This window comes from Eleginops maclovinus, chromosome 11 (genome assembly GCF_036324505.1).
Source record: "Eleginops maclovinus isolate JMC-PN-2008 ecotype Puerto Natales chromosome 11, JC_Emac_rtc_rv5, whole genome shotgun sequence".
Classification (NCBI taxonomy): Eukaryota; Metazoa; Chordata; class Actinopteri; order Perciformes; family Eleginopidae; genus Eleginops; species Eleginops maclovinus.
In genome coordinates this window covers 22,473,607-22,492,591 of record NC_086359.1, presented here as the reverse complement: position 1 = coordinate 22,492,591, position 18,985 = coordinate 22,473,607, and the positions used below count along the sequence as shown (strand labels likewise).

General features: G+C 40.6%; 1 protein-coding gene across 1 annotated transcript; it reads left to right on the top strand.

Annotated features, from left to right (window-relative positions):
• The first annotated feature begins 3,650 nt into the window (after positions 1-3,650).
• On the top strand, positions 3,651-6,421 carry LOC134871702 (protein FAM200A-like). Its single transcript, XM_063894523.1, has 2 exons — positions 3,651-5,922; positions 6,061-6,421. Exon 1 carries the CDS (start codon positions 3,838-3,840, stop codon positions 5,917-5,919), a length of 2,082 nt encoding a protein of 693 aa, XP_063750593.1. The 5' UTR covers positions 3,651-3,837; the 3' UTR covers positions 5,920-5,922; positions 6,061-6,421.
• Positions 6,422-18,985: the final 12,564 nt, after the last annotated feature.

Here is an 18,985-nt window from a genome sequence, read left to right as displayed (position 1 = left end):
TAGCTCATCATTATTGTAATACATTGAACTTTTGTACTTTTTGTTTGTTACGTTGAAACTGATTCCTAGTGTAACCGGGTTTAATAACACACTGAAAAGAGCTTATTGCAGAGTGTAAATTGAGGATGAGGTTTTTTAAACCTTAATATCCACACTGTACTGTATGTATGCATCAGAGAGGAGAGGGATTTATATATGCATGACATACACACGTAGGTGGCTGGAGGAGAAGTATTCTCTATCTGAATCTGCTTCCCGGTATTAACATTAGAATAACAATTCTGAATTTGCGGTGTCAGGGATGGAGAGATGTCTCCTTTGCTACTCAAGAATGGAACATGTTCTTTATAAGCTTCAAAGGAATCCATGCACAGCAGGGGAAATGAGGTCCAGATAGTCAAATGTTTTTACCTTTTTTCCATGAAACCAATACAAAAGGATTCAATTTAAGGTCTTGAAAACAGATGTAAGCCATCGGCTCTAATACAGGTGGGCACATGTGAGAAGTGTGTGATCTGTAAGGATGATATTTAATAATTGACAGCATGACATCTGTGGCTCATTCTTTCCACCTCCTGGACAAAAGCTGCACAGCAACTCAATATAACTCATGCACACAAGAGAGAAACAAATTGCTCTTTGCATCTTCAATGTAAGGTTGCATAGACACAAACACTTATTATTTTGTACGGTCAGTAAAGCTAGAGTTCCCTGCTCTTCACAGCTTGGTATCCAGTCTATGCTTGGTATAGCAGCAGTATTTGACAGTTTGATATTTCATTTTCAGTCTCATGCATTCCATATGTGCCTGACTACGTCCACATTCAGATTGGGTATATCAGGTTTACTCCAAAACAATATAATGGTTCAACTGAGCGCTCCTGCTCCATATGATAGTGATAATACACCATTGTTTCAAAAACTGAAGCAGCAGCAAACATGTCACAGTCGATAAAAAGGATCCAGTGAAAACAGAAATTCCCATGCATGTTTGGTCGCTATCTAATCAAAAGTGTTCTCCTGCGAGTCTGGGATCACACACGTAACACTGGGAACATCTACACAACGGTTCAAGGCTTCACGTCATTGCTCCGTGTAAATCTAATAAGGATTCCTCAAGCTTTTCATTCTCAACTACTTGATCAGTAAGGCTTTGTTTCACTCCTGCTCTGAAGTATTTGTCTTGGTAATAAATGGATTATTTTGTTGCTTCTTTGGAAATAGTGGCTGTACTAACCTACACCTGGTGGCTGGATCCTGTACTGCTCATATCATTCACTGACAGCATTGTTGTTGCAGGATTCAGTCTTAATTAATGTTTGTTTGTAACTGTTCTTCCTTGTCTTAATGTTTGTTAAGCGATGCATGTTATGCAGCCCTTGCAGAGCTGTTGGATGTCTGGCTGTGTGATACAAAGCAGAGGTCTGGTATCAGAGCAGACCGTCTGATTGGCTGGTTTGCTGACGGACTTGAGCCTGGGTGGGAGACATTAGCTGTCCATCTCTTATTAAATTGCCCTGTGTGGCTGTGTTGGAAAGCGATACAGAGACGCTGGTCGACCCTGGTTTGATGTGGCGGAGGGAGAAGTTTGCTTTTATTACGCCTCAAGGTCATGAGGCCAGGGGCAAGGCTTTATCCTGGATCGGAGGTGGTAACACACTCCCAGGTTGCCACCTCGGGTCAATGTGATTGACAGGAGGAGTGAAGAAATACTTCATGGACATGCAGCCATTCTGAACAGCTCCTTTCTATTTCTTGTGCAATCAGTACATATTACAAAACATCTGAGTGACTCATGTTTACGTGGAGTGTTAATATGCATATTTTCTCTTTGTCCCAGTTAAACTTATACCAGAAGTTAGATTTTCTCTCTGCAAAGCTGTTAAATTAATGGCATTTAGCCGTCATTTCCTTGAAGTAGTTGGCCACAGGTATGTAGCTATGCCTGATGTGCACAACCACTGGGACCTGCCATTCCTCCATTCACAGAGACAAATTGTCCAAGTGAGTGTGGCCGACTCCAAAGGAAATCCAGCAGCCTTTTGTCTGGAGGCACGCCATGTGTTAGCACTGTGTTGTCCACTAGGCTACGTTGTTGTGGAACCGGCATGTGGGGCTGATTAGATGACAACCAATGCTTGCTAGCTCTTTAGGCGCAGCAATTAGCTTTTAGTCACTAAGCTTGCCGTATCATATGTTGTGGGCCCCAGGCACAGGAAAGCTAGTATTGGAATTAAACTCAGCAAGTTTGTTGTGGCCCGAGCAGGTGACCTCTGGGTTCACCTTTTATTTGAGTCTACTGGGGAAAGTCGCCTGCAGTCTCCCAACTTCCAAGTCTCAGTGCAATCTTACACCATGAGCTGCAGGCAGAGTGCCATTCTGGTGGTCTGAAGCATACGTCAGATCGCCTAGTGCCGTTAAGAGTGGCAACTGTGGCTCCATAAAACACGGCTGTGACTCATGGGGGAGCCTACTGTGTTTAGCGGTTAGTGGAGGTGGCAGCAAGCGGAACAGGAGCCAGTTTGGTGAAGGGATTATTTATTATTAGGTGCTCCAGCAAGAGTATATTATGCATGAAAATGACTTTTTTTTATTTATAGATAGAATCGGAGGATGAAACCCTCTTTATTCGTCACATACATGCACACAGCAGAGCACACACAGTGAAATTGGTCCTCTGCATTTAACCCATCCTAGTACTAGGAGCAGTGGGCAGCTATTGTTCAGTGCCCGGGGAGCAATGGGGTGGGGGGGAGTGTAAAAAGAAGAAGTGGGAAATATGATGTGGCATTTTACAATATTTTGTACATTACTACTTATATTTATACTTATACTTATCACTTACTTGTTTGCATTATTTGAACATGAAACTGTGAAAAAAAAGAGCTAGGTTACATCAAAATGGCATAGTATGATCCACATAAACTAATCTGGTTTGAATACAATATAAGAAAGAAATGTTTCATCCACACGTCTGACTGGATAAGCTGAATGCGGGGCTCCATCAGTTTTCTATTTCTAACCCTAACCCTAAAAGAATAACGATATAGGAATTAACTGTTCTGTCGGTGTCATCAGGTTTAGAGGGGTGACTGTAAGCATGCATAATGTTCTTTTGACACGTTCCAATGTTAAGGTCCTTCCTTCACCTCGGTTTCAAATCTCATAACCCTTATCAAAAGAGAAACGACAAGGTCTTGGCATCGCCCTTTGCGGACATTAGCTCATGTGATTGTGCTTCGATAAAAACCCATATGACCCAAGCAAAGACATGCACAAACAGAACATTACACAGCTCCCTTCCACTTCACAACTCCCTCCACATCAGGCTGAGTTGCCAAGAATCTACACATTTCTCCACATATTACCTTATTTCCCTTCTTCTGTGAATTTCTGAGATGTTGCAGTCTGGGTTTTATAAATACGGTTGGCTCCTTAGAGTTGGACAATGGTATGACCCGATCTCTTTTGTCACATGTCTTTCCTTCAATTATATTGAATGAGATAGGAGTGATGGCAATAATGTGTCAGAGCAATACCCTGAACCCACCTACAGTGAGTCGAGGCATTCATAGGGACAGACCGATCTGACGGATCCATTATTTGCTATTTAAGGCAGGGGTTTTCAACCGGTGGTCGGGGGTCCGCGGCGGCATTGCATGTGGTCCGTGACAAGAGCCTATGTTGATCAGTTCACCATTGTTTTTTTTTTAATATAAATTCGCTTTGATATTTCAACACATTTCCAGAATACCGTTACATATCGTGAAAAATATGTTTAAAATAATATAAAGGAAATTCAAGCTGACAGAATGTAGCCTTGCGCCTATCCAGTCTATGGTAGCCTGTGATTCGCTAATGGTAATGAGTTGCGTCGCTAACCTCACTTATTATTCATTACGTACAGTCTTGCGAGCAAAGTTGACACACATTTATAAGCATAGCCGACGAGAGTATTTTAAGATAGGTTGTAGTACAGCAAACATTTGTTACATATGTACTAGTCTAGCTATATATCTAGCACCAATGGATCGTTTTGTAGTGAGGAAAGTGCCAGAGGGACAGGCTGCCATGACAGAGGGTCAGGCTGCCACGACAGAGGGACAGGCCGCCACGATAGGGCAAGGACAGGCTTCCGAAGCGTCAACTTCGCAAAAAAGACGAAAAAGAAAATACAATGAGGAATATGTTAAATATGGATTCACAGTGACGACAGACAGAGCAGGAGAGGAGGTACCACTGTGTTTCGTATGTTCAACAATTCTCTGTAATGAAGCTATGAAGCCGTCGAAACTTACGCGGCATATGGAGACGCATCACGTCCACTTGAAGGCCAAACCCGTTGAGTACATGCAACAGATGTTGCGTGATTTCAAAGGACAGCAGGCTACCATGAGGAAGAGTGCAAAAATAAATGAAAACGCACTGAAAGCATCGTATCTGGTCGCTCTCAGGGTTGCAAAAAGTAAGAAGCCCCATACCATTGCAGAGCAGCTTATATTGCCAGCAGCCATAGATATGTGCAGAGCTATGGTAAGCGAAGAATGTGCCAACAAATTAAAAACTATTCCGTTGTCAGACAACACAATCGGAAGACGAATTGGGGAAATGGCAAATGATGTCAAAGACCAGCTGATGGCAAAACTTCAGACAGTTCTGTTTTCCCTTCAAATCGACGAGACGACAGATGTTACTAATGATGCGCAACTGTTAACATTTGTGCGATACGAGGACAGTGGCACTATGTGCGAGGAATTTCTTTTTTGCAAACCACTGCCCGGGCGAACTACCGGTGTAGAAATATTTAAAGCACTGGACGATTTTTTCACGGAGCACAATATCTCGTGGCAGAGGTGCGTTGCATTATGCAGCGATGGGGCCCGAGCCATGAGTGGCAGCAAGACTGGACTGTTTGCGCATGTAAGGAGGGTGGCTCCGGGGGTAATTTGGACACACTGCCTGATTCATAGAGAGGCTCTCGCCTCCAAAGATCTCAGTGTTGAGCTCAGTGGTGTGTTTGATGTCGTTGTCAAGACGGTCAACTTCATAAAACGAAACGCATTGAATACACGCCTGTTTTCATCCCTATGCCATGACTTGGGAAGTGAACACAGCTCTCTCCTTTATCATTCAGAGGTGCGTTGGCTGTCTCGCGGCGCTGTGCTCGCCCGTGTGTTTGAACTACGCGGAGCTATCTACGAGTTCTTGTGCGAGAAGCATTCTGATCTGGCTTCCAATTTCAACGATAGTTACTGGTTAACTAAGCTGGCGTACCTCACAGATGTTTTTGCAGAGCTGAACAAGTTGAACAGCTCCATGCAAGGGAGAGATGCAAACGTCATGCAGCTCTACGAGAAGCTCGACGCATTTGTGAAAAAAATGTCAAAGTGGATCGAACGAGTGGAGAGCAATAACTTGGCGATGTTTCCTTCAGTTGAGGAATACCCTGACAGCACTGACATCAACGACACTATATGTGAGCATTTGAGGAAGCTTGTGCGTCAATTCGCAAAGTACTTCACTGATTCGGAAGAGTGGCGCCGTGACAGCAAGTGGATCCTGCTCCCATTCAGTGACGATGCATCAGTAGGGTCAAGTCTGACGGCTGTGGAAGAGGATAAGCTGATTGAGATGTCCACAGACTCTGTCAGGAGGCATATGTACGACACACAGCCCCTTGTTAAATTCTGGATAAGTTGCCAGACAGAATTTCCACAGCTTGCTGCAAAAGCAATGAGGTGTCTTTTGCCCTTTCCAACCACATACCTGTGTGAGAGTGGTTTTTCTACACTGGCGTACTTAAAGAATAAGTACAGGGCTAGGCTTGATCCAGAGAATGACATGAGACTGTCTCTGTCTACCATTTCGCCACGAATAGACAGGCTGTGTGGACTTCACCACGCCCAGATATCACACTGACAGGTAGGCCTAATTCTCCCATGTTTTCACTGTTACGACCCTGGCGGGTTTAGGCCCCGCCCTGTGTTAATGGTAAGCCTGTTCTCTCTCCCTGCTTTTCTCAATCTCTCTCTGCTTTTCTCAATCTCTCTGTCTCTACAGCAGGTGATTGGTGACAGGTCTGTCCTGGCTGGGTTATAAAAGCCCTGACCAGCCAGCAGTTGAGGCTGCCTTGGTCTTCATTTGTTGGATTTTGGTTCTCCGGTGTTGTTGGATTTTTGTTCTCCGTTGTTGTTTTGTCACACACCTAGACTGACTTTGCATGACATTTTTAGTTACTTTTCCCAATACTGAATTGCACAACACTTTATTATTCTTTATTCTTTCTTTAAAATAATCTTTAATTTAATTTAATTTAATAAATCTACTTTTATTATTATAAAATCTGCGTGGCCTCTCTTTCATGTTTCATGCATTGAGCTATGCATGTAACACCAAATACACACGCGCACGCGCAGGCACATCAGTGGGCCGCGGATCGCTTTCTAGTCCGAATGGTGGTCCCTGGGACAAAACCAGTTGAAAACCCCTGATTTAAGGCATTGCTCCTATCAGATAAGTCCGTCTCTATCTGGTCAAATGTGTGCATTTATTCACTCCTCCATGTCTCGGATTCTTTTAAATAAGAATGAAAACATTGTTAGACGAGTCTATTCCAGGTTTCACTCACAAGCCTGTTGTTCTTCCTCTCCTTGTCGATCTGAGGTCTGCGGTTTGTGACTCACTTCTCGGTGTGTTCCAGAGAAATGTTAAAAAAAAAAATAAGAAAAACAGATGATTACATCTACACTGTCCAAACAGACTCCTCAATGTTCAGAAATCATAATGCAGCCCACTGTATGTTGTTTGTTTACCTGAACCCTGGACCACGGTTCCCCAGGCTCCGCCACCATCGCTTACTTCCAGACAGAGCCTGGAAGTAATCAGGCCATTTCAACGGCCGACTGCCACTCATTGTCTTCATCCTTCCATAACAGCCACATTTGTTTTCCATTTTACAGGGATTGATGTGATAAAACATATAATGGACATGACAGGCACTAGAAAAAATATAGTGCCAAGTCAATGTCATTTATGTCACTTTCATCCCAAAAGAGAAGGATGATATAAGGTGTGAGGCAAAAAGGGACTGTTTTTATTTTGTATGCACCATTAATGTGTTTTTGCTTTAGCCCACAGAAGAACAACATGAACCTGCATCTGTACTCATGGCCACATGCTGTACAAATGTTGGATAATCACCCCCTCCTTATATCTAATAGGGGATAAGTTAGAAACCCTGAGTTTGACTATGTGTTTTGAATTTGAACACCATTAAGGTGCCACTTAAACAAGATGCCTGTTGACAGTGAAAAGCATGTGATTAGTGTACTTTATTTATCACATTTCAAGCAAGAAATGATTTTTTACAGGTCATAAGTGGTGGTGTGGGTTGTATTATGAGTTTGTTAACAGCTTGACATGACACAACAGGCTGATGGCTCTCAGCCCTCTCCCTCTGTGATTGATCCAGAGAGAGGAAGTCCCTGTTTTCTGATGCTGGATTTTATATTAGGTCTGTCAACGGTTGTAGTCTAAAGCCTGTTTTATCTCATTGTTTTACACGGTCTGTCTGTAGCCTCTCCTATCTCATTTTGATTCTACCTAAAGTGCGTTCTACATCCGCTCTGTATGAAACAGGCCATGATATAACTTCTGTTATCATGTGGCGCAATGTAAATAATATCTGACTTGATTTGATATTATATGAATTGTTCAGACACTAAATCCTACTATACTTAAACTGTACCATACCATACAATCATTTACTATATTAGACCATACCATACTATACTACACTTTACCCTACTATACTATGCCATACTATACCATACCATACCATACCATACTACTGTATACTATACTATACAATGCCATAACATACTATGATAAACTATACCCTACTATACTATACCATACCATACCCTACTATACTATAGTGTACCATACCCTACTATACTATACCATACTACTGTATACTATACTACACTTTACCGTACTATACTATACAATGCCATAGCATACTATGATCAAATATAGCGTACTATACTATGCTATACCATACTACCGTATACTTCACTGCCATACTATACTAAACAATACAATACCTTACCAAACTATGATAAACTATACCCTACTATACTATGCCATACTATACCATACCAAACCATACCATACTATACTATAGTGTGCTGTACGATACTATACTATGCCATACCATTTTATACCTTACTGTACTGTACTGTGCTGTACTATACTATGCAATACTATACTATAATGAACTATACTAAGAATTTGATCAGATAATCAGGTTGTATGTTTGCATTACAACATGCTGAATATTTTCAAAATATGTGAAATGCATAATGATTATAATAATTACTGCTGTCATATTTGTGGCTCTTGGTAAGTTTTGAAACACAAGTTGGAAGCAACCTAGTGTTTGTTTGTGTTGGCCTAGGCTGAACAAGAGAAGTGTAAAACAATCTTGAGCAGCTCCCGCACTCAGACAGGAAGAAACACTACTGAGAAATGACATTTAGATAAGAACTGTTTTTTCTGCTCCAAGAAAAACCCTGTAGAAAAAAAAAAGTCTCCCAGTGGTTTGGTCGCCCCGTGGTTCTCTGACTGGAAGTCCTTGTTCGAGCTACCTATTAACCAAACCCAGGCCATACGTACACTTCTCTATGCCCATGGGTTTTCATAGCCCTACTGTGTGGTCTCTGTTTTCCATCACAAACTTTTGTTGTTAGCTACAGCTCACATCCAGTGCCACTCATTGGCCAGAGTCAGTTGTTGGTGGGACCCTTTTTTACAACCAGAAGTCGGAGCACCCTTTTCTATAAACGGATATTTTCCTTTCTCACTTTATCAAGGAGATTGTGGGAAGGCGGTAGTTTGTCTGAGGTGCGGGGCTTTTAAAGCCTTTACCGCCCTGCAGGTCCCATGTTTGATAAGAAAGATTGGAAGCATGTGACACTCCAATCCAGACCAGTACAATGCAGAGTGGTCTGTCAGCCTGACATCCTCCAGAAGTTGCATTTTATAAGCCAGTCTCAGACCGCAGTTGTAAGTGTGTGTCACTGTTCTGTGGTTTCTAGTTCTGGGCGTGTGTATGTAGCGAGTCCGTCAGCATGCTGCGATTATGCCTGAGCTGCAGGGTTTTATGGGAATTCCTCTGGACAGCCACCTATGACTTTATGAAACACTTAAATTCGTCTAATTGAATTTCCACATTTTGTGGTCGGTAGTTCCAGGTTTGTCCATCACCGCAAAGAGGTACCATAGGCGCGCTAGTTCCACTAAATATAAGGATAGAAGTAAATGTTAGTTCTGTGTCTGTGTGTATGTGTGTGTATGACTGAGAGAAATGGAGAATGATCGGAGAGAATTTCATACAGTCAGTGCCAAAGTATTTTTTGTCTAGCTATTCAGAGAGTTTAGAGAGTTTGTGTTTGCAAGGACGTCATTGGATGGAGAGGATACAGTAGTTTCTTCATGGTAGCAGAATGAATGGGTCATTCAGAGAATACGGGGAAATGTTTAATTTGCATGTATTGTCTTTTAAGGTCAATCGGTGTTGATATGAACATCGTCCTCCCACAGGTCAGGGGTTTGACTGGAGGAGCTTTCTGAAAGGAGGGATTTGCTGTGATTCTGGGTGTTTGGAAAGTGTTGGCTACTCTGCTCCATCATTTACTTAATAGTGCGTCTGCAGTTTCCAGATGGTTTGAATTTGTAGCCGAGGCCTGTTTGTTTCAAGTCTGCTCTCCTGTTGTCTCCCTACATGCTATACTTCTCTGCTTCAGCACTGTCACTTAGAGATTACTCCTCCGTCTCTACTCCACTTCATGTTTCTGTGGTAATATTTAAAAATGCTGGCTTAGGCTCACAGGAAAGTAACTGCTCTGGAGACAAAAGGAAAGACCAAAACCAATCAGACAGTCCATTACAACTCTGGAGGGTATATCTCTTCCATTGATCATAGTTGTGTCACTGTGTGTCGAAATATCTGCAGTTTTCTGTTTTTCTCTTGGGGAAGTTGAGGGGAAACTGGACCAAGACACAAACAAAAGATTTCTCTCTGCTTGTGGGCTTTTCTTGGCTGCCAGACCTCACTCTTGGGGCCCCCACTAACTTGTCATAAGAATAAAGAGGGGCAGAGACCAAGTATATTCTATGTCAGCAAGTTTAGAAAAAACTTGTTTTTGTTGTTAATTCATCAAGCCCTGTGTGCTGTCACATGGGTGTTTGGGAGTAGAGGTATTCCATCATGAGCGCAGGACTTGCTGTGGCTCAGTGACATTAAACAGCTCTCAGATAAAACAATGCTGGCCTCATCTGGTCACTATTTGAAAAAATATCAGACACCCTCACTCTGTAACTGCTGCTACCCCAGTGCCTTCTGCTTCCATGTGGATTTCATTACAGCCCTTAGACTCTGGCCAATCAGCAGCTTCCCATCTGAATTAACACAGTGACTCTGGACAACTGATCTCTTTTAGTGGCACTCATCATCAAGTTAAGAGGGTCAGTATCCCCTAATTTGGTTCATCAAGATAATGTCAGCATTAATTTCCTTCTCTGAACGTCAGTCGCTCCAACACTCCTCTCAATCAAACAAAAATTCACCTCATTAGGCCGGTGTCTCTCCATCATCCCCAATGTCAGCCTCCATTACTCTACCAGGATGAGAGCATGTGTGCTGGGTGTCATCTTCGCTGCCATCCAGCCCCCTCCTTCTGTCTATATTAATGAAGCGTCTGTGATGGGTCCAGGCCTGTTGTCCCAGAGGCCAAATAATCATTTTACAGTTATTGCGTAGAGGGGGCTAAGTGGCTCATGAAAACAGCTGTTAAATAAACACCAGCTTAAGTTTAAAAAAAGAGGAGGCTGCAACAGGGTCCTTTTTTTTCTCTTGCTTTGAAGATAATTATTGTAAGCTGTTTGGTCTAAGTCTGAATGAACAATGTTGCTTTGTTTTCTAAAAAAAAAATGAATTGCACTTACTGATAAAAGAGCACAAAAATACATACATACAAGTACAGTTAGTTGCAAATAAAGACAAGATATAACATAAAGTGCAAGAATGCTGCTCCTTAAACCAGGATAGGTTAAATGCAGAAACTAAATGTCAGTGTACGTCTGTGTATTCCAAGAATAGAGAAGATTGTTTACATACATTTTTGTATGCATCAATCAGTATTAACATGAGCAAATAAAACAAGACTAAAGAAAATTGCTACCTAAAGGATAATTCTAATGAGGCATTATTGATTGGATTTCATAGGGAAAATCATTGCAATGTGAGATGTCGAAACCGCTGTTAAAATGTTGTTTCCCATAAAATGAATGATAAAGCTTTTATCATATAAGCTCTGAAAAAAATCAAGAGACCACTCCAGATTTTTCTTAAATCTTTATCTCTACCTGTATGGCAGCCATTCCAGTGTGTGTTGAATTCCAACACAGAGAAAAATTGTCCAGTAGTTTATAGAATACAATAAATAAATAAATAATTTAACTCAAAGACAAACCTAGAACAAATAAAACAAGAGAAACTGATAAATGTTGCAGTGGTCTCTTAATTTTTTCCAGGGCTGTGTGTATATATATATATATATATATATATTCCCCAACCTGTTGTTGTCCCCATGAAAACAGACCCTATTTGAACATGTTGCAGTTAAGTCGTTGGCTTGTGCTTCTCAGACCAATTAGCAGGTTGTCCGCAGAAACTGCACACAAGCTAAAAACGCATCAACTACAAATATACGTCAGCTTATGTGTTTGTTTTTATTGTTTTGGAGCTTAGCCCCACCACAAGCATAACGGTCAGAGGAAAGCAGTTTGGAACATAGAGTTATTCCTGAGAGGAGCTGAATGTGAGAACCAAAGCCTCCAGCTGCAATGTCAAAATGGAATCTTTTCCATCTGAGATGACAAGACTCAGTCCGCATGACAAACTCAGCCATACGACACCAATTGGCCAGTCTGCAGACCACAGAGTTATGATCAATAAATCCATCTGATGAAAGCTGCTGTTTGGATTCTTGGTTGAATGGTGATGTATTTTTTCCTTCGACTTTCATTTTGACTTGGGTCAAATTGTATTATTTCTACAAACAGAGTTATGGCTGCAGAAGTCTAGGAGGACCTTCTCCTATTTATATCAACAACAAAAAAAGGGCAATAACTGGTTTTAAAATGTATTAAATCAGTCCAGAAAAGGCTACGACATGAGAAGTAGAATGTTATGAACTGGGTTTTTTTTTCACATCTATTAATAATTGGTAACATCTCGCAGCGTTATCGAGATCCAGATAGCGGAAAGTGTGTAAAGTAGGTCATACATGTCCTTCAGAGTGCAATTAAAAAAAGTCTTCAAAGGTCTTATATTCAACTTGCTTCATGCAAGTAGATTCCCTGATTTAAAATATTTTATCTGTCTTACTTTTTAATGTCCCTCGTAAGATGAAAAGATGATGTTCAGTACAGCTGCTTTCCTGAAGCTGTAAATATTTGCTCAATATGAATTGGCTGCTGCAGGAGAGCTGGATTGACTTTAATTTTACTTTAACCTTCAGTTCAAGTCAGCTGTGGCCTCCTTCCAGCTCATTAGAGAGTTAGAAACCACAAATCCAACCTCACACTCTTTCCCTCATGCTGAATTAATGGAACAATCCACATACTTGGCTACCAAAAGTGCGGTTGGAAAGAAACATGACCACACAATAGCTATTTGTTTTTGTTCATCTGTCTGTTTCTGCCTCTCTCTAAAAGTCCTACTCGTGTTGGCTTCCTTGAGACCTAGGTCAAATGTTTTTGAAAACTTCCACCATGTTATGTATTTATGACCTATTATTTTGGACAAGAGTTTGACACATGAAGTTTCATTATTACATTTCAAATGCATCTCTATTAGGTGAACCAAATATTATGGGTTGTTTAACTGCATAGGGATTTAGTGCACATTGAAATAAATGGTTATGTTTAGGGGAAAATGTTTGAAATATTTTAAATGTATTTCAGCATATCTTTTGTCTGGCTGGCTGCATCTGGAAGGAAGTGCATAGCTAATGAATTTAATCATTGTATCGTAGGCAAACAATTTAAGGCCATGACTGTTATTCTAAGCATACAGTTGAGTGGGGGGAACTCTGGACAGCACTAAGTCTGAGGACAGAGTGAGCTTGGATCTTTCCGTCTTTTCGCAGATTACACCCCTCTTTATCTGATTGAAAAACACAGCACTAGCGCTCCACACGGGGGTTTTTTCCACAAGCATCGCATTGCTTTGTTGGTGAGATCAAATATTGTTTTCATTAAATTGTGCATGATTTTAATCAGCTATTCTTTGACCAACATCTTTCTGTAGTGGACTAAAGCTGTTTCATCCAATTTTTAGCAGCCCTTCGGGAGTGCATAAAGAAAAGTTTTAACATCCTTACACTATGCAGGGTCACAGTTGAACAAACCCCAGATGACACGCACAATGCCTCGGGCTCTCCAAAATAAACCGGACACGGCCTCTACTCCTCCCATACCGTGGCGGTTTTAAATTTGATACGGGGGGCCAAAAAGAAGGAGCCAGGGTTTCTTTTTTCTTTTTTTTAAATGTATAGTTTTGGCGCTTTTTAATTGATATGCCTTTTTAAGAAACTCTTCTTCTATATTTTCAAAAATACCCACTGAATTTTACTGACAATAATTTTACAGTCAAATTTCTGCGCAGGATTACTGGGCCCCCTCTAACCCCTTATTTACTTTTCCCCAACCATTACAGTGTTTACTACTCTTTCAGCATAAAATCCCAGTTTGTTCTCCACAATTTGTCAGTCAAGGGGCTTTAAATAAATGGAACTATGCTAAACTTTTATACCGGGGGTGTCCAAACTAAGGCCCGGGGGCCAAATGCGCCCCACAATTTCAAAATTTTGTAAAAGAATAGGCCCACACGTGAACTTGTGCTTTGCTTAATTGTACTTTTTAAATGAAAATGTAAATAATATTACAGTAGATTCAGGTTAAAAAACCCCTTTTTCTACAGTCTTTAAAGCCGAAACTTTCTAACAATCTAGTAAAATAAAGAAAACTATTTAAAAAAACAAGTTTTGAAAATACCCTTCATACTTCTCCTTATTATGACAATCTGAGGCTTCTGTTTTCAGAAATGAGCTCCCAAACCCTTTAAAAAAAAAGGTTTGGGGAAAACCCCCTTTTTTAGACCATATTTCACATTCAAAGCTGTACTTTCCTGCTGATGTTCTCATGTAACTTTTTTTTTTTTTTTTTTTTTTTTTTTGGGAAAAACAAAATGGGATTTTTAAAAACCGTGGCTCGGGGGAAATTGCCCACACCCTTCAGATCTCTTCAAAAGACCCAGGCACAGTTTACAACTAAGATGCCTGCTAATCTAAAAATTTGTCCATTCTTTACCCGAACTCGTCTACCCCCCCCCACGACACTTTAGCAATACGCACAAAAACAAAACGGTTTCTTAAAGCTCATCACAACTCCGATCTTTCTACAAAACCCGGGCACAGCTGTCGCCACTTACAACTGGGATCCCTGCAAACTTTAATAGTTCTCCCTTATCCAATGACTCTGTCTGGCCCCCCCCCCAAACAAATTTTAAACACAAATACACAAAACCCAAAACTATTTTCCAAATCCCCCCACTATGCCCTTGTGAAAAAAATTAAAGTCAAAAAACACAGTAGGGTCGCATGTGATAACTACTAAACCCTTCATGGGTGGGTATAGAAAGAACTCTCGTTTTCCAAATTTTTAAATTAAACTTTTTTAATTGGGGATTTTATACGGAAATAGTAGGGGGCTGTCTTTAAATCCCTTTAATTCTGTGAAAAATTGGAAAACTGGGTTTTAATCTGGGGCCTCTGGTTACTGTTTTGATAGGGTTGTATTGGGGGACCATTGTGGACTATGGGCCCGAGGGGGTCGTTTTTACTGCATCAAGGTTGTATTCCAACTGGAAAAATAGTTTTTTTGAAGTAAGCGACAGAGGTAAATGTTTTTGCCAATGCAAAATGCCTTTTTTTAGTTACTGTAGGGAAAGTGGGAAAAAACAAATCCCAATCGTTTTTAAACATTTTCTTCATTTCTTGTTATGGCTCACTCACATTTTGACTTGGAAAAAAACTGCAGACATTTGGATAAGTAGCTCTCGTCAACCATCACTTTGAAAGCAATAAATTTAAAAGTTAGTAAGCGAGACAGATGAAGGGGGAATGTAAAACAGTTAGCCAGCTCAGGCTGTGACCTCCCATCCCGTGGTAATACTAACAGAAAATCTCAGTCGTAAAAACCATCCACAAAATGAAGAGGAAACGAAGGGAAAAAAAATAGGGCCCATTCATGAGCTTTGGAAGGGAGAGAAATTGTGGGCAGCATGAAGCCAGGAAAGGCACCTGCCCACAGACCATAGATTCAAACCCCATCGCTGTTTAGTATTTTCCTAGGGCCTTGTGGAAACACAACTCCCATATAAAAAAAGATTTCCCTTTGTAAAATACCACAACACTTTATTACAAATAATAAAACGAGTGTGATCAGACTCTGGTTGAGTTAAAAATAATGTTTGAAATGATTTAAATTTGGCAGCTTTATTTAAAAAACCCCGCTACAACTCGGGCAAAGTTTTTGTTTGTTCGGAAAAACACTTTCCTCCAGCATGTATCTATTCCATGGCTTAAGAGAAGACATTAGAACTACCCCTCCATTTTCCTTGTGCCCTTAACTGTTCGCCCCCAAATTCCCCTTATGACCACACACTTTTAATAGCATCCCTCAAGAACAATCTACGTATGCTTTGAATTTAAATCTACAAAGCAGTGAATAGCAATATTTCTGTAGGTGTGGCCTTTCAGGCTCCAGAGTTCTTGTTAAAGCTGCCACGGAGGATTTGAGATGCATGCCAATACTGCTACAGGAAGTTGACCTCAGTGTTGTGACTTCACAAACAGGTTCAGCCAATGTGGTACTTTACGGGAATAGTTGTTGCAGTGGTGAGGACATCTGAGTGACTCTCATAGATGGTGGCCCGTCCAATAGATGTCACTGTAGCACACATTTGGCCTTCTCCTCCAACCAGCCAATCGACAGACACCACATCATGAAGGGATCTCATTAAAACTGTCGGAACTGCAGTACCCCACCTCCCGCACGGGCCCCGCAGTGATTGGGGTCACAGGAGTCTAACATTGGTCCCTGTCCACGGTGGTCTCCCTAACTGAATTTCCTATTCATCCACACAGCCCTTACCCATAATTATTAAATCTTTGACTGAATTTGGCGGCAATACGATACTCCCAAAGTTAACAACAAGTAATGCGACGGAAGAATCTGGTTTGAATTAGGGGAGCGTTTGGGAATCAGACTCAGGCACTGTAGTAAAACCACACCTTATTACATTACCACGGGGACAGAACGGAGGGAGAGAGTAAAAGGATGTTAAATGAAGTGGACGAACGCGAGTATGCAATATTAAAAACAGTTTTATTACACGCATGTTTGAAAATGGCAACAGAGACAGGAAGTACATTGAATATTACATTTCAGCTTATAAGGAAGTGCTTAAACATATAAATGAACTATGCAGTCAGGCAGTTCCCATGTATGTGAGTGTTGAGTTTGCTTTGGTTCTTAACATCTTACAGGGGATAAAGGCCGCTGCTAAAGTCAATAACTTAGTCAAATACCATAATCTTACAAATACAGGACCACTTCTGCTATCTAATAATCTAGAGGTGTGGATTTTGTTTATGAAAGTGAAAGGCTTTAGCCCATGCACAACCCAAGACCCTAAAAGGCTATTCATGTAAAGATGCAATGTGCTGGACTCTGATCTACAACCCCAATGGGTACTTTTTTACAGGACTGTAGAAAACAATCTTTTCAGAGGTCTTAGTAGCATGGCTGACCACAGTTTCACCCAAATGAGAAGATTTCTGAACTCCTCCAACTTGGTTTAAAAACCATATGACACCTTTTCACCATACTTTTTTTTTTAAACTCAGCTCTATTTACTTGCTCACATCCATAAACAAGATAATTGTTAATATTAGATTTGAATTGCTATGATTCTCTAAAAGGGCCCCTATTAGCCAAACACTGACCTTAAGATGGTAGAGGCTCATGTAAGCTATGAGGCATTAACCCATCCCTTTTAAAAACAGAAATAGTCCATTTCCAATTCTTTCAATAGATGTTAGCTACATTTTAGTCATGATAGTTCCACAAGTTATTCCTATTGCTTGCTGCTTAGCAGAATAATTTATTTTGGTTGCTACAACCTGAAGGTGTTCTTCAACAACCACTTAAAACTAATGCCTGAAAGCCATAGGTACCATAGACCTATATTTTAATGTTGTATTGCTTGCGTTGACATCTTTCCGGAACTGATGGGAGTAGCATTAGTTGAAAAAAAATAGCACTCATAATTTGTATTGACATAAAATCTGATAATAACATGGACAAACTGGACCAAACTACTTCTGTTTAATCACTCCAAACACACATGATTCTGGCAAACAAGTGTTTGTGTGTCCCTGGTGGACTCCACAGACTCAGTTCATATCTTTTTTTTCGGAGTATTTATTTTAAATGAATTTATTGTACAATCCCTAGAGCTTAAAAGTTACTATACAGTTACTTGTGTTGGTGGTTTAACTATGTCTGAACAATTATGAAAATAAACTCCACTCAGAAGACATAACGTGATACTTTGTTGATCCTGCTTGACTCTTTCTGTTTGTCCTCGGGAACGTTTGAAGCTGGGCCATACAGTATGGATGAACAATCATTTCTCTTTCCATTAGACCACTGCCATAGTTATTGCGTTGGAGTGTTTGACATTTCGGGATGACATTTTCTGCCTAGTCTACATCCAATGTAAGTCAGTGGCAAGGTTTGGAAAAAGAATAATAATTAACTCGAACTTAAGCATGGAAACTGAAGAAATACTTTCAGCAAGACAAGTAAAAACAAGGAGAGATGCTTCTCACTATGAATATTGGGAAGATATTTCCTGTGGTAAGCAAACGCCAGTGGTGTTTATGAATCCAGATTCCCAGTTTGGCTTAAAGACTGGATGATGATGAGCGTGGCACGTATTCAAGGCCAGAAAACTGCTCTGAGTATAAGAGAAGTACATTTCTGTTGTGAATGAATTATATGACTCTAGCCAGACTCAAACAACTCTTCAGCCTTTCTCTGTATATTTATTGAGACACATGAAAGGCTGCAGTGATTAATCAAGTTGGATTTCATATTCAACGCTGAACCGCAATGATTGTTGAGGTTTGAACCTCCATTGCTCCATGTGAGGTTTTATCTGTCGTTGTCAGATACCAAGCTGCAAATGTAAACTCCAAAAACTGCAGGTCAGCAAAAAACAACAGAGGATCCCTAAAAATATACACCAAATTTAAACACTAAGGACCAATAAGAATTCACATATTATCCTCATATTCTGTAAAACATATAATTTGTTCACAGGTTTCATCTGCAGCCGCTTTGTCTCGGCCGCTTTGTATGCGTCCTGGTCAACAGTTCACTGTAACTTATTTAGTGGATGAGTGAAGGCTGTATAAAGCAAGTTTCATTATGTGCCCACAATAAGCCATATGGGCGAAATCATCGGGCAAGCACCGCACTGTAGCCAACATAATCAACCATTTCAAATCCACCAGTGAGCTAGAAAGAGCTTCTTAGAGGGGGGGTCCTGTGTAATGTAAATCAGATAACATTCACAAAAACAAAACCAAAGGCAAAACACATATGAAGACGCATGCTGATAATACTGAAAGGTACAATCTTACATTTTTTTTTCCAACTATTGACAACACAAGTAGTTCTGTGTGTATTTGTTAACCTTACATTATCACCCCAAACATTTCTGTTCTGGCTGCATTTCTGTAGATGTTTCAGTACATATGTAAGTTTTCAACCTTCGTTTAACAACCAA